The sequence below is a fragment of the Sinohyriopsis cumingii genome, chromosome 9 (genome assembly GCF_028554795.1).
Source record: "Sinohyriopsis cumingii isolate HCF-2022 chromosome 9, ASM2855479v2, whole genome shotgun sequence".
NCBI lineage: Eukaryota > Metazoa > Mollusca > Bivalvia > Unionida > Unionidae > Sinohyriopsis > Sinohyriopsis cumingii.
The window spans coordinates 68319847-68337335 of record NC_142969.1 but is presented as its reverse complement, the minus strand read 5'-3'; the positions used below and the strand labels follow the sequence as shown (position 1 = coordinate 68337335).

General features: G+C 34.9%; 1 protein-coding gene across 1 annotated transcript in view; it reads right to left on the bottom strand.

Moving 5' to 3' along the window:
* Positions 1-241: 241 nt before the first annotated feature.
* Positions 242-17489, bottom strand: part of LOC149791965 (cyclic GMP-AMP synthase-like receptor 1) — a 74525-nt gene continuing 57277 nt past the window's right edge. Inside the window, exons 3-7 of the mRNA XM_089969505.1 lie at positions 14463-14915; positions 10770-10980; positions 9976-10092; positions 2957-3228; positions 242-1653 (exon numbers count right to left, since the gene is read on the bottom strand). Coding sequence (XP_089825631.1) covers positions 1414-1653; positions 2957-3228; positions 9976-10092; positions 10770-10980; positions 14463-14915 — 1293 coding nt within the window. The 3' untranslated portion in view covers positions 242-1413. The remainder of the gene's footprint in view (positions 1654-2956; positions 3229-9975; positions 10093-10769; positions 10981-14462; positions 14916-17489) is intronic.

Below are 17489 nucleotides of genomic sequence, written 5' to 3'. Positions count from 1 at the left end.
AAAACGCAAGATTACTGGACGAAGATAATGATGTTATAGAGTTTATAACCGATATTGATGAAGCACCGTCCGTAGATGTTTCAGACGGATTTATTAATAATTTAGTTGTATACGACGATGTGATACTAGATAAACAATCAAATCCAGCCAGAATATTTTTTCGCGGCAGACATAAAAATACAGATGTGATCTATGTTACTCAACGGTATACACAAATACCAAAAGTGATCAGAGACAACTGTAATATTTTAGTTGTGTTTAATGGCGTAGATACACATACGATGAGAAATATTCATCAAACCTGGTGCAGCGGTGACATGGATATAATAAAATTCATAAATTCCTTTTCACGAGCGCAAGCTACTCCGCATGGATTTATAACAATAAATTTACATGATCCTAGAACAAGATATCGTGTGGGTCTTGATAAAATATTTGGATAGCAGGGGTGATGATAAAATTAAATTGAATTAAAAAGATATCATTAATATAATGAACAACTGTGCGTGGCTGCGTCAAGGAACCACTAACAAATGTGACAAAAAATGTCGTGGAGAATATTGCAAAAACATAATTATCTTATAAAGAAAAACCCTCATGCTGGTCCACGAAGTTGTGTTGGTTGTAACAACGCCGTTAAAGGATTATATCAGATTTGCAAAAATTGCGGTGGAGATCGATACAGAAGTTTAATGATATATTACAGAAAAAGAAAGAACATAAATCCAAAAATAGTAAAACCACCATCAGAACTTGAATATTACTTAAAACATAGAACAAATTCCCAGGATTCAGATGAAGATTCCCAGGATTATTCTGAATAACATAGCAGCAGAGAGGGCCTTGTCTACAATTATATTTGGGACAAACAATAACCGTAGACGTGGTATCGACCTCTATAAAGGGTCACTATTTTTTTTGTCTACAAACAAGGGTGACCATTCCCTAAAGTGGTCTGATCGCCCTCTCTGCTGCTGCAGTTCATTGTAGATATCTGAGAATATTTTAATATCTTAGAAATTACAACAACCAGGCAATTAATCTCATGAATTTAACATGTTGCTTTGGAACTACATACCAAACTCTTAAATGCACTTATGACTCTAACGTAGAAAATGACGATAGAAATAACATAGTTGATAAAAATCACAAGTAGAACGAATGAACATCCCTTGACATTATGAAAATGCAAAAAGAAATTAAGCGAAAACGTCTTTTCTACATGCAAAACAAACAACTCAACCTACACTGTCCAGTGATTCTATGACATGACTATATGTTAGTAATTTAAGGATATAAGAAGATAAAAAGCAAATGAAACCACGAACTATTTGGCAGAACTTTAGTACATAAGTATTTGTGCATATATATGTGCAAAAATAGTTCCTGTCTTACTCTAGAAATTAATGAGTTTTAATAATTAATATTTTTCATTTCCCTGATTTCTTTTTCAATTTCGTTAGCGAGTTCGTCAAGTTCATCATTATTTCTGCTGCTCAGAATATTCTCGTTAGAGATGAAGTAGTTGAGGAGCTTCTTCTCCTTCACACAGTTTTGGAATTCTGTAAGCGTGTCTAGAAAGCAGGCTCCCAGATTGGAATCCTCCCAATAGCCAGGCTGGGAATGAGTCTCGTTCATCCAAAATGTCAGGTGCTGTGGGAAAAGAGAAGAAACCTCTTGCAAACTAAATATCTAGTTGTCAATATTATACAAAAAACATGGGGGCCCCGAGTGGCCGAGTGGTCTAAAGCGCTCTCACGGATCACTGCCATCTCACCTCTGTCTGCGTGGGTTCGAGTCTCGGGCTCGGCCAATGTGGTTATGTGAGAATGCTTGCCGGTAGCTTCTCGTGGGTAGGTAGTTCTTTGCCTGGTTTTCCCGGGTTCTTCCTTCGCCATTAATACTGGCCGCCATGCATAGCCTATCTTGTGCTGAAAAATGGCGTTAAACCCTATAACAACAACAACAACAACAAAAAACATGCAAAACTTTGGGGTTGTAATAATTGATTAAAGCATTCAAAATTTGATAAACCTGCAAATTAGCTTATTGTATTCAGATGATGAGAACTATACCGCATGTAAAATAGCATCAAAGAATGCAACTCGACATAAAATGAATCACTCTACGTTTATTTGTTCCTTATATATGAAGGCTTTGAAAAGGAAATACTATCATGGGGAAGAAAATAATAATAATAAAAACAATTATTGGTTACATTTTTGTGGTAATTTAACATCGGTCACCGAGCATTAGTAGAAATAACAATAGTGTATAACCTAGGATTGACAGTATCCTATTGAGAATTAGTAAACCGAGCTAAAAATAGTTCTTAATTTATTTTCAACTGTTATAATATCACAAGATTCGCTTTGATGGACTTCTGTTTTTGGACATTTCTAAACGTATTTTTTTTTTGTTGCCGAGATTTAAGAACAATATTGCATTATAGCAAACAATCATCCTGGTAATGCATTATTAATTCTATATGCCTGGATTGTCATAGCAAATTACCACGCCTTTCATTGTTACTAATCCCAATTCTCTGGTTGTACCCAAGGGGTAAAAAAAAACAGAAATCCCTAACCTATATTTTGTTGCCATTCTAGATGACTGTATATTTAAAATGAAAATATTTGAAATTATCACTATAAATGACCTTGCCTTAAATGTAAATGTTGACTTCCCCAGAGTGGAAGGGCGCAAGAACTAATATACCTTATGCACGAAGTTAACATGTGGACAAGATGTGTCAGAGAAGACGGGGTGACAAACAGACGGAACGGCATATATGCAGAAAGTTTTCTCAATATATCTCCTACGCCAAAAAACAAGGAAACGTATAGTCGAGGTTCTCTTCATAGTTTGGATAGTACCTGTTTTGACAAAGCCTTATTATCATGCATGAACATATCTGATCTTTCTCACAGAATATATTGCTGCCTACCAAACATACCTTGAATGCGAATGAGTCGATGGTCTTGTATCCCGTTCTCGATTTTGACCTCCATGACAGGAAAAATCTCTTCAAAAGTTTGTGACACTTCTTCCGACACTCGCCTGGGAGGTCTATTCCTCTCAGAAGGATGGATTCGCAGTTGGAGAAAGACACAATCCAAAATTCGTGCCCTTTTGGTTTCAGTTGACATCCGGCATTTACAATTGTGTCAATGAGTTCTCCAGAGAGCACTTGTCGTGTTTCGGCTCGTGGCCAGCCGTATTCGCTAACTATAAATAAGAATATCTGCATACAGTGACTTATAAAACGGAGTATTGGGCATCTAATAACCCTGATATGTGTTCTTGGAAAATACCTTTTGCAATCAGGAAGGTCGCTAACGTGCATAAATCTATTTCTGAAGTCTGCATCTCTCTCTCGCTCTCTCTCTCTCTCTCTGTGTTATGATCTCTAATAATGAGCCTTACTTGTTTCAATCATGTACTGACAGCGGACAAGCAAGAAGAAAACTTCCCATGTCTGTTGGTGTTAGTGTAATGTTACAGATATACTAAACTATATGATTTAGTGCCAGATAGGATATATAATGGAATATGTCATTCTTTATGCTAAATATTTTATTGGATCCTATGATGAAATGGATTAAACAGATGCTGCTAAAAAAATCACAGAAACCGCTGCAATTTTAATTAAAGCTACATAGCAGGATGGAAATATAAACCTGTTGATTTGTTGAACTTTTTTTAAAATGCGATCCAAAATGTATCATTATTTCCTTTCCTTAAATATATGCAATTGGACTGTCTTGAAAGCGTGGTTGAAGGACAAACTATATACAGTTTTAGTAAGTATAGAATATTGTTCACCTTTCGAAGAGAAATAAAATGTAATTGAGAAAATGTGTTTTCTGTTAATGATGTGCAAGCTGTCCCTATAATAAGGTCAAGGGCGCTTAATCTTAATCATTTTACTGATGGCCCTTCTGTAAAGATTAGCTTTTACTAATGAAAGAATATGTGTGATACAGTTCAATAAAGTTTCAATGCCTTTCATGTAGTTTGTATAATTGCTACGTTTCAATGGTATGCTTCTATAAATATATAGCACTGGCTCTAGCTCGTTACATTACGTGGGCCAATCTTGAACAAAAAACCTTTGATATATATATATATATATATATATATATATATATATATATATATATATATATATATATATATAATATGTGTGTTGACAATGTATAGATGCATATGGAGGCTGTCAGACAATGCAATTTATGCATCATATCAGTAGAGTTTTTCCTGACTGAGACCTAAATGCGAATATATGCAATTTTGTATTTATTTCATACCCGGTTTCATCATATTTTAACTATGCTTTGCCAAAAAGAATGAATAGAACGGAAACTAAATTTGAATTAATAAACCTTTTCTTAACTGCGTTTTCACTATTTAACTATGGACGTCAAAGAAGAGAAAAATGAGTATGGTAGTTGCTGTTTGATACATATGTTCAATCCGTATACCCGCATCACACACCTATAATGGAAGATAGCATGTGCTTCGTTGACGTCAGGACATCGGTATTTTAATGGCACTGAATGGTCCTATGACAAATCCAAACAAATATCTAGTTTTGGTTGCAATCCGGCGCTCATGCTTGCAATCCAAATCCCAAACTTTAACAATATGCCACATGGATTTTCATTAAAACACCCACTTTTACAATCCAACACATATTCCTACAACCCAAACTGTCGGAAATTGTTGTTGTATGTTTTAACGCCATGTTTCAGCACAAGATAGGCTATACATGGCGGCCAGTATTAATGGTGGAGGAAGAACCCAGGAAATCCCCGGAAAGAACGACCGACCCTCGAGAAGCTACTGGCAAGCTTTCTCACATAGCCACATTGGCCGAATCCGAGACTCGAACCTACGCAGACAGAGGTGAGATGGCAGTGATCCGTAACGGAGAGCGCTTTAGACCACTCGGCCACTCGGGGCCCCAACTGTCGGAAAAGGAAGTATATTATGCTCACATTCCTAATACCAACACTTAAAATTCTAAACTTATAATGGAAGTGAATTGGGTTGTGAATGGTCTTATCCCTTAAAAAATAGACTGTTTGATGGAGATATACAGAAAAGATACAGAAGAAAAAATTATTTGTCTTACTTGAGTTCATTTCTTTTCGCTTCAAAGCATTACCACAATACCCCGGTCTTGGTGAAGTTACGTAGTAGCCTAGCCTAATAGTCTCATTCATAAACAATCAAGACTTAAGGGAAGTACATCATCTGAATGTAAATCACCTAAGATCTATACAGGGAAAATTGAGCTCATATACAATTTAGAATGCAATATAAAACTGTAGTGTTCAGCACATGCACAATGTTGACAATATTGGCTACTGTTACGTTACCTTATCACTAGCCCATAACTCAACGTTTTCATTGCTTCTGAAGAAATGGTGTCCAAAACAAAGTCAATAAATGAGCTGGAATGAATACAAAGCCTCTTCGGTAACGAAAATACACCCCATATTGTCCGCATACGATTGAGCTTGAAATTTATATTTTCGCATTATTGAAAAGGATCGAAACAAACATTTCGTCCCGCAAAGCCTCTGATATCGTGCAACATGTTTGGTGTTATGCTTGAAATCAGAGCATGCATAGATCTTTAACTGATAGTGGTCTTTGCGTTTTTGGTCTTCCTATTGTTTCAGGTATTTTTCTTCTTCTGTTTTATGTGCCTAGTTATTCTTGCCTTTTGAATGTGGGAACAGGAGCAACTGATAAAACGGGTATTGCTAGTAAATTTGTATACGCGTGTCTCAGAAATATGTTCATGCACAGATCAGCCCAGTTAATACCACACTAAGTAACGCCTGTTAGGAATTGTATCTATTGACCATCATGATTTGGATGAGCTGTTTTCATTGCGAAAGGTCTTGGCGTGGTTAAGTTTGCAGTCTATGCTATGTGAAAGGTTTCGAACCCGACAAGACAGTGCAAAAGAACGAATTTAACCGACTGACATAAACATGTCCTTGCGATCGAGGTACTCCTCGGTACACTGGACACTCGATTTACGAGCCACTCGTGAACTATGTATGTAAATGATCTTTCACTCCAACCTTTCCTTTAGTGTCCAAAATCATTATATTTTAAACAGCAGAATCTGATTTGAACGGTACCACGCACAGTAACAGAGCAAATGTGCTTTAGACCAAATGTATTATGCCACATCATTCTACACAAAACTTTAAATTAATTGTATAACGCATTTTATAGAATCTACCTTAAGAAAATGAGAAATACTTCCAAGAATCATTCACAGAACAGCAAAATGTAGGAAACAAAATTGTTGTCTCGCACTACAAATATTTTTTTTCAATACGTTTTTAGTATTGTTGTCACTTAGTGAACCACAACACAATGAACAAAGAGCATATATAGTTAGGTTTCTGTTCGTCAGTCACTTTGTATTTGTCCAGCTATAAGAAATTTAAATACACCCAAGATTACATCCGCGACTTTAATTTACACGAGCCTGCATAAATAGTCCATGTAATCCCATAGTAACCCAGTGCGCAATATAGCATTGTATAGGGTTACATAATGAACCATACTGTTTAAACCTAACAGGGCCAACGAGTGATATCCGATATTTTAAAAAATTTTACGAGTAGAGGGTCCTATATTTTGTAACTTACTTTGTGGTCCATTATGCCCATTTCCCAATTTCCTTACAGCCCGATTGTACATTCCCATTCCAGCCGTAGTGCCCCGTGCAAGTTAATTTCCAACAAACTAAATAAGGTCCCATCCCCCATACTGACAACACATCATACATGTACTATCGCATTGCATCTTAAATGTCAGTAAGTTAAACACTAAATACTTTTCTCACTTTACCACTCATATGATGATCTTCAACGTGTAAAATAATCCCGCAATGACCGATTTTATCGACTATTGTAAACTGACACATATCCACCAAATATACAAATACGTTTATATATATATATATATATATATATATATATATATATATATATATATATATATATGAGTGTGTGTTTGTATGTATGTGTGTGTGTGTGTGTGTAAAGAGAGACAGAAAAAGACTCAGACAGATAGACGTACAGATATACAGGAAAATGAGAAAGAGACTCAGACAGAGAGAGACATACATATAGACAGGAAAATATACGGAAATTTTCATTCCTAGATCATACTGGAAAATGCTTGATAACATTAAGATAATTTTTAATACGAATAAACATAGAATCTATGTTGGGGTTTGGACCGATACAAGAAAATCCCAGTTAATGGGTTATATTAGTTGTCTCCCCACGAGACTTGCCCGAGTGGGGAGACATAAAATGTAACCCCGCGACTGGGATTTTCTTTTTTCGATCCTAACCACATCGTAGATTATTTTTCTCACCCAATATTTTCCTTTAAAGTAAAATAAATTCTTCACTAGTTTTCTCTTCCGATGTTTACCTGCGGCACATGAATATAAATATTTCAATGAGGGCTGCGGTGTGACCGTATTTCCGAAGTACACAGTTTATATGCATGAGCAAAGAAAAATAACAACATGCACTGTCGCATATTAATGAGGTATTATCACATTCAATATATGGATGTTATATGAAATTGACAATAAATACTTAATATTTATTACAAGAAACTGTTTTATTTTCATTACTTCCAATTTTGAAAAGTTATATTGTAAATAATAAAACGATATTGACTACTCATCTCTACCGTAGTGATACTTAGTACAAGCTGTAACAAAGAGTAACATCTTGATTTATTAGTCATGGGTAATTAGAGATCTGTCTCACAATCCTATATAACTATTCTTTTCTTTGGAGGAGGTGAAACTGTTTGTGACATACTTGTGTTGTCCTTAATATTGATTGATTGTGTATAAAAGACTCTCTAATAACCATGTGCTAAACTTTCAAGTTCACGGATTCTTTGAACATTTTTGTTTCTGTCCTGGAAATATGGCAAGTGCTACAGTGATATTTGCTTATGGATTAATGTGCTGACGGATAAATGATTCCTTCTGGGTGGTAAGTGCATTTTTTATTGTCATTAAAAATTGTGGGTATATTTTTTATTCAGCGGGGGCACAATGGGGATGCTTAACAAAATTAGAATAAAGCATGATTTATTTAACACTTTTCTGGCTGTTACTAAATTATATGTAGTTGTTCATAGAGTTGGTAGGCTATGAAGTGTATAGGTCTATAGTCTATGTACATGGATCAGTGTTTTCTGTCATAGTTCATTTCACACAGCATTGAGAATTTTATCCTATCTGTAGCAATCATTTTTCAAGTCAGCGTCATTAAATGTAGCTAACAGTATATAATTTGTTTCACACGAAGTGTTTAAAACCAGTTAGGTAGATTTAGCTACATTAATGACGCTGACCTGAAAAGTACTGTACTAGGCCTGTATAGCGGTATTATTGACCATGCTGTGTGGAACGAACTAGCATAATACCAAAAAGTTCGACATCAGATGCATTTGTGTCTTTGTCTCTCTCGAAATGTTTTTGCATGGTGTGTTCTCAAAGATGGATTTGCCTATAGTTACAAAGTTTTTGTTATATATTTGTTGTTGTTATTGTTGTTGTTTGATTTTAGTACAACTACGTCAGGCACAGCAGAAGACAACACGAGTTTCTTTTTAAAAAAAGCTTATTTCTTAGCGCGTGGACACCTTGACTGAGACGACTGGCCTGAGATGACTAAACTGAGATAAAAAAAAGTAAGGTTAGCAAAACAGCTAGATTTCTCTGTCGCATGGATGAAGAAACATTTTATCCGCATTAAGTGAAGGATTAAATTTATGAAAATCTGTTAAGAGGACAACTACATACATGGGTGAGAAATAAAGTTATCAAACAGTTTAGAGCATTTTAGTCGTTCATAAAGGAATATAGAACAAGGGTAAGCTGATTACGGTACCCATTGTCTTTCCTGTAAATACCAACCTCAATACCATGTTGGTCATGCACAAATCAGCAAATAAATTATGCTACAAAGTCGGTGGCTATATGTTGTTGGTTATATCCGTATTATTGTAAAGATAAAATATTTCTACATCATGTAACTGCGTTTTAAACTTGATTCTTTGTTGTTGTCCTTTTTCCAATTCTTGTTGTTTACTGTTTACTTCTTTGCGTGATTGTGTTGTTGTAGATGATGGTGAATTTGTCAATTTTGTTTTGGTGGTAGCAAATATCAAGGACTTAAAAACATTTGTGAAAGTTATGGTAAGACTGAGTACTTGGGTCAACACTCTGAGTGGAATTTCACGCTTGCTGCCAACGCATGAAATCTTATGACCTAGAATATTTCCGATTTTATCCCGTATGAATAAAAACAAAATAAATGAAATAATCAAATGGGAAGGCCAAAGCAAGAAATAGACGTGTACTTAAAATTATCAGGAAAGATGTGTGTTTGTTTTGCATATTTATTGTCAAAATCGATTATCGTGGTGTCTACATGGCATATCTCTCTCTCTCTCTCTCACACACACACACACACACACACACACACACACAATCTCTATCACTCATGCTCCCTCTCTCTCCCTCGCTCTCTCTCTCCCTCTATCTCTCTATACCTCCCTCTCCCTCTGTCCTTCTATATCTTGCTCTCTCTCTCTCTCCCTCTCTCTCTATCCCTCTTTCTCTATCCCTCTCTCTCTCCTTCTCTCTATCTATATTTCACTCTCTCTCCCCCTCTCTCTCTCTCTCTATCGCTCTCTTTCTCCCCTTTTTCTCTCCACTCTCCCCTCTCTCTCTCTCCTTCTCTCGCTCACTCTCTTCCTCTCTCGCTCGTCTCCCTCTCTCTCTCTCTCTCTCCCCTCTCTCTCTCTCTCTCCCTCTCGCTCTCTCTCTCTCACCATATCTCTCTCACCGCTCTCTCTCTCTCTCTCTCTCTCTCTTAATGTCTAAAGATTAAATTGTGTTACCTTTTATTGGTTTATAATCGATGACAACTGTAACGTCTACGCTGATCTGATGACCACTTGGTGGATGCATATTCAATGTTATCGCAGGTCCGTGGGCTTCTCTGCTCAAATCAATCTCTACAAAGGATGACAACATTTAACTGCAATGAGCATGTATAAAAAGACTGATCATTAATTTAGGCTTTCGTACAGGACAAATCTAAATTTTTAGTGAATCAAGAATGAATCAAGAACTGACACGGCTCAAAATAAATTAAAGGAGCTGTGGTAACTGATTTAATGTGGGACACTTAATTTAAGTGTCGATGATTTGATACCAGACCAAGCCAGCTCGGGTCAGCTGACCTGGTTAGTCCTTCGAAGACGCATATAGCTCCAAGTATCTCGGCATTATCTAGCCAATAATGCGTTAAATGTGCCGTTCCAACCAATAAATGCAATAACAATTAAATGAATTTAATCGTGTCATAGCCAGATCATAGCATCAAGACAGCAGCTTCACCGGTCTTATTTTTCTTCGACTGGGTTTCATCAATACATCTGACGAAAAACAAGGTACCTACAGATACATACATACGTGTGTGCGTGCGTGCGTACATACGTACGATCGTGCATGTATGCACGCACATACAGACAGACATACACACTTGTATACATACATATATACATACATACATAATGTTATTTTTCGAAAGCTACTTTAATCATAACCTAAAAGGCGTGTTATACTGCATCACAGGTGGGTCTTCATGAACGACAAAATAATGCAAACACACTATAGTGTATGGCTTTACCAGTAAATTCCGACTTTGTCTCTTTAATGCATGAGTATAGCTTCTGCTGAAGAAGATGGGCAATAAGATGATCCTTATAACAAAGGGTCTTCAATGTTGCAGATGCAGATGGGTCAACCACGACAGCGGCGTATCCTTCAGGTATAGAGGACGGATCGTCTTGGATGTCTTTCAATTCTCTATCTATATTCATATTTCTGGGTGAAGGGCCCTTAACAGAAATCAAAGCTTATCGAGGGAATGATATTTATGATTCATGTTAAAATGGAATTTATTATATATCTGAATGCTACACAATATGCATCATTTCAAAATAGTAGAAATGTTAACTTTAATTCGACGAGAAGTTATAATAATTCATTAAGAGTTGTTTTCACTAAACTCATTAAAAAGCCGTAGGCAACACTATGCCAATTTGACAATTGCTTTAAAATTAAAATTGAATAGATCAGAACTGTAATATCAGCACTTAAAAAGCAGTGAAGCTACAGTGTATAAACTACGACGAAAGAACACTTAAAATACAAGAAAAGAACTGATAAAATAATATAAATACAGACAGATGAAAGTGGTGAAAAGACACAAAAACAGAAGAAGCAAGAAACGCTAAGTAAGAAAAAAAACTGACATAAAACAAAAACCGCAGTAAACAAGCCAATGATGAAAATTATTCGTATTCATTACATGTATCTGATTTTTTTAATAGCCATCCCCTATCACACAAAATATAATCAATATATTGATTCTCATGTTTGAAGATAGTAGCAGGAACTTAAGGCCTAATAGAACGGAACAGATTCACTCTTTCTTATTTTATTTTCCTTTTTGGATAATGCAAGAAAATGTGTGAGGTGGTTCAAACTTAAATACAAGAATAGGATAAGTCGTTATCGAACTCATTTAAACTTATACGATACAATGATTTCGTATGAGTAATTAAAACGTTTGTCAAACAATGATGAAATATTGATTGATATAACTTCTACTCGAGCACCTTGTGCTTCGTATTCCATGATGTAAGCTGTGTTATAGAAGGCAGGAACTTAAGACTTATTCTCAGAATCAATGCATCAATGATGATAATACAATGATGATAATACACGCACAAGTTAGTTTGAAGATTTACGAATACCTAGAATTGAGAAACTCATGTCGTTAGATGCAATCAAGCATCTGATTATGGAGTTTAGATAAAAATGATTTATCTCCAAATATTAATGCATGTTTTGTGTCGAAACTTTTACGCAACGATTTCAACTTTTCCGATATAAATTTATAACATATTCATCACTATTCATATTCTCCAGTTTTGATACTTGACTGACACTGTTTCTCTGCCCTAAGCTGATTATATCTGCAATACATTAATGTGTTGTCTTCCTAAATGATGCAAATGAAATAAATGTTCCTGTTATTTGCTAAAGAAAAGTAATTGTTTATAGCCCTTTTACAAATAGTGGTACAGTCTAAAAAGTATCCAAATATTCAGGACGGACATATTAATGCTTAACTTTGAAGATAGCCTTATTCTTCTAAAATATTTCTGATTTTTTTAAATTGAGTTTTTAAATGTCCCATTATTTTTCTCTTAATTTCATTTTTGAAAAGTCATCTTTATGTTTTTCAAGCCAATGATTGAACCCTCACCAAAGTACAATATAATTATTTTACAACAATATATGTATATTTTTCATTTCAACGTTTCTATTTAGTCTGTAAATATGAATAAATGTAAATATGTGATGTTGGGTGGTTGTATGCAAGCTAACTGTATTGCATGTATTTTCTTCTGTATTCCATGGAACACGAACTGGAAAGATTTATAAATGTAATATGGCTACCCCTGCTGAATTAGTGGACAATCCACTATAGAAATCCCCAAGTGACATTTTATGTTATTTTCACTGACATATCTAGTAAAGAAAACATACTAAATACTTTTCATTCTAAATAAATTAAATATATATCCTTTTCTCATTTCACCTAAACTCCTTACAATTCAATGTTGCAATTTTTACTGAATGACGCATAACGTTTAATGAAGTTTTTGACTTGTGTGCAGGAACCATAAACAAAATTGTTTGGACCAAATGTTGTGTGTGTGTGTGTGTGTGTGTGTGTGTGTGATTTAGATTTTTAACGATGCTTTAAAAAAAAATCAGTCATATCGCTACGATGTCTGCAGTGTGGCAGTTTATAGTGATGTCTAGCACTGTATCATCATGTCGCAGACATGTAGCATCATGTCCCACCCAGTCGTATTATCCTGACAACAGGCCAACCAGTCCGAACACTAATCTAGTAATGTTGAGCGACTAGCGAGACAGCTGTTAATCCCATTTTTGTAAGTCTTTGGTTTGACTCGGCCGTGACCAAATTTGGTAAACAAGACATGTCCTTGTTAATATTGATAATAATGTTATGTATAAAACAACATACAGAATACTGCTATCACATCTATTGTGGGATCTGGTATACAGAACAGATATGAGAACGAAATTAATAATAAAAACAGATCAATTGTACCTTTAAGAAAGCTAAAAAGAATCGATGGAAAAAAAAAAATCAATACCCATAAAACAAAAATAAAGAAACGGAAAGGCTAAAAAGTCACAGATATGGTGTAGGCTAATTGCCTTATTATAAAACACATGACTGGCGATGGTAATCCGGCTAAAACGTAGGAATAACATGTTGGCCAATTATTAACGCAAATGTATATAATAATATATGATTATCTAATAGCTGTATCCCCAATAAGTACCTATACATATTTACATCATTTGGTATCATGAATTATAGTGCAATGAGAGATAGGAAATGGTTTACTTCCAAATAGACACATTTTGCAAAATCTAACAATGATCAAAACAAAGGAATACACGAAACAATATAGATAAGAGTAAACCGCTGAGAGATAAAAAAACAAAATATAATTCAAAAGTATAGTCACATGCGAATCGCACCTCAATAATATTATCACAGAAATTAGATAATGCTATGCACTTTACATCAGTCTTTAAGTGTGTAATGAATGTGATAAATATCTAATATATATATATATATATATATATATATATATATATATATATATATATATATATATATATATATATATATATATTGGGAATTGTAAATACGCCTCATAAAAAAGACAAATTTACAACCATACAGGAAGGTATTTGTATTTTAAAGATGTATCGTCCTTTTAAGAACAAAGGACTACCAGGTATGTCTTACAGGATGATACCACCTGCTTTATAAAGGACAACAAGGTTTACAAATAGTACATCTATTGTAGCAATATATATATATATATATATATATATATATATATATATATATATATATATATATATATGTGTGTGTGTGTGTGTGTGTGTGTGTGTGTGTGTGCGTGCGTGCGTATGTATGTATGTATGGATGGATGGTTAATTATTTTTTTCTACAATCAACATTGTAATACTTGGACAAATGAATACTGTCAGAGAACGTACAGTTCAGATCAAATGCTTTCATAATATTGACTGTATGAAAGTTGACAAATTACCAATATCACATTGACGCTCTGAAGAATCTAAAATTATGCAACAAGTTTATATTTTTTCATACACTGCGTATATATATTTACCGTAGTTTTATTACTTCCGGTAGTGATAGCAGTCTATCTATCTACACATTTGTTATACTTACATGTACTTTCTTCCCTTCCAATTTGTCTCGAAATATATATGGCACGGTTCCCTTCCTTAAAACTTGTTGGACACTTACATTTAGAGGGATATTGAAATCGAATTCGTCCGCTTTATTAATCTTCAGTCCTGTGGCATGGCTTCCAGCCTTTCGCAACTCAGATGAAACGAGCTTTCCTAATTCCTTCTCCCTTACCAAAGATATAATATTTCGAAGCCTCTCGTGTACAAAATTAAAGGAAGCTTTCCTGTCATCTCTGTTTACGACTGTTTTGATTTGGAAATAGCTGTCCAAATAAGTTTTCAATGCTCTTTGCTTTCTCTCCTTGTCATCCAGCCCCCATATACGGGCATAAATTATATTTGCATGCTTATCAAGCGTATGCTGCTGAAGAGCTTCAATGGCGAACGAGTCACAGCAGAGAATGCATTTCTGGGTTTGCTTTTCTGGATGCTTTTACCCGACTGTGATCAACAACCCCTTGTTGAGTTTTCAAGTACGTATTGCAGACGTTGCAAGCGTATTTCTTTTTTCCTACCGTTTCGTTATTGTTTGTAGGAGCAGCATCTCCTACCGAATGCTTTGCCGGTTTGTGAGCAATAACCGTTCTTTTAGATTTGAATGCTTTAGAACTCACACTACGTTCGAATTTCGTTTGAGTTACTGCGCTAGCCATTGGCTGTGGTATAAACCTTTGTCTAATCAGGAATGAATGATACGACTGTGATCAAAAGCTTGCACCATTTTCTCTTAATCCTGTGATTAAAAAAGGTAAACATTACATATATAAAAATGTCATAATTAACTTCATAGTTTCGATTTAATTTTCAAGTATGTTGTCGCGCAGAAATGGTAAGCTACTCAAGTACCATTCAAATATTACCAATACGAAAATATTTTAGATATAAAACAGACCCAGCAATTAATCCGACACACATTCATTTCTAATTCAATATTTTCTCCTTTAAGTCACCATCTGGTTCCGCTTACCATTCCCATTTCAGCCTGTGCTAACACATAGGCTTAGCTTTGAAGTGATTGCGTTTACATTCATGGCTACTTCGATGGATACGCCATTTAATTGGTAGAGCCTCACTAAATATTCAAATCATATGAAATATAATCATACGGTTCAAGTGCAAGACATTTAAAAAAGCAATGCCTTTTAAATTAAGTTCAACTGACATTGTGAAAACTAAAGTCACCCCATAAGTTGCATCAGAAAATACCACTCATAATGTTTAACTTTGTTCAAAACGAAAGACGGATGCCCTAAATGGCTAATAAGATACGTGTATTTATGATTATCTGTGGCATAAAAATAGGAATCATATTATCCTAAAAAGAAAACGCCAGCTATTCAATATTCCAGATAACAATGTACTATCGAGGAAAGCAATCTATCAGACATCGTAGTAACTCTAGTAGTTGTAATAGTAGTGATAGTACTAATGCTGCTATTTTTTCTTGTTCGTTCTGTAATTGCAAATGCAAAAGGACAATGTTTAAAGAACTGAAAACATGCAGCACCTTAAATGGGTGCTCAGAATTTGTTTTGACCTTTGTTTCAGGAAAGGCGTGATATCATCGTTATTTTTACTTTTCGCTTATAGTCGACATATAATTAGCGTCCCAGCTGCAGATATCAGACCATGCCTTAAAGATGTGATAATAAAGGATGATCGCGATAGGGCTGCAATGAGCGTTGAACATAGCTGACATATAGTTTGCTGTCAACACAATCCACCACGTATAACGTGTGCTCGCTTGCACTGTAAGAAGCGCTATATGAAACGGTTGATTAAAACGTTAAAACATAGCTAATTTATCATCCTAACCACGTAAATCAAAAGCTATAACTAATTAATAGTTGTAACAAATGAACGTTATAACACGATGTTTGAATGTACAGTAAGTAGGAACTTGATCTGGGAAATTAAACATTCTAAGGGAACTATGTTGTAGGAAAAGGCGTTTATGTTAATTTAGGTGTTGTACTGTATACTATATTAAACATAGTAGTATGGTAATAGTAGCAGTAGTTATAGTGATAGGAATTGTACTATTAGTAGTCGCAGTAGTAGTAGTAGTAGTAGCAGCAGTTATAGTAGTAATAAAAAATCCAGTAGTAGCACGATAGGTAGACGAAGTTAGTAACTGACGATGCAATTATATTAGTAGCAGTTCTTACCTCTACCTGTATCATTTGTTGCTGCTTGTGATAATAGCTGTTTTGTTGTATATATGTAATCTGGTATGTCATTTGACTCTAGGATGAATATTCACCAATAGGTGTCATTCATATTTCCTGTCTCGTTTTTCTGTCGGAAACTTACAATGTTTATACCGTAAACTCTTGTTGCTTTGGTAACACTAAATCGCTATGGTTTCATTTGCTATATTTATTATAAGATCAAGACAAGAGGAGTAAACAACTCATGATAATAAGCATTGCAATAGCAATATTGAAAATATACTGAGGACGAAACAAACAATGTATATTATCGTCTAAACCAAATGATGTACAGTAGGCCCTAGGTTAAATAGCTGACTATCAATGCACACTCCATAAGAGGTACGTTTTGAAGTAATGATAATAATATTAGTGACTGTATTATTTGACATTGTTTGCATTGAAATATTTGAATAAGGATACCTACACATAAACCAAACAAACTTATCTTGCTGTAAAAACGTAAGAGTATAACGCAAATGTATGTGCACTCACCTTATTCCAGTCAAACACGAAACAAATAAAATCATAGTTTAAACAATTTACTTCACAACCACATTCCTGTTCAAAAACTGGTTTTGAAATCGGTGAACATGTTTGAACCCGATACGTTTAAATCCTCTTTGTCGTCATTGTGAAATACTGAGAGCTATCAAAAGCATTTATAAAGACTTTTGTAACTCGTGAATAATGCACTTCAAAAAGTGAACAGTCATGTGAAGCGGTTTCTGTGACAAGTTAGGTGTATTTACTTGACAACTACTTAATTTTTTAGAAAGGTGCTCCGCTATAGG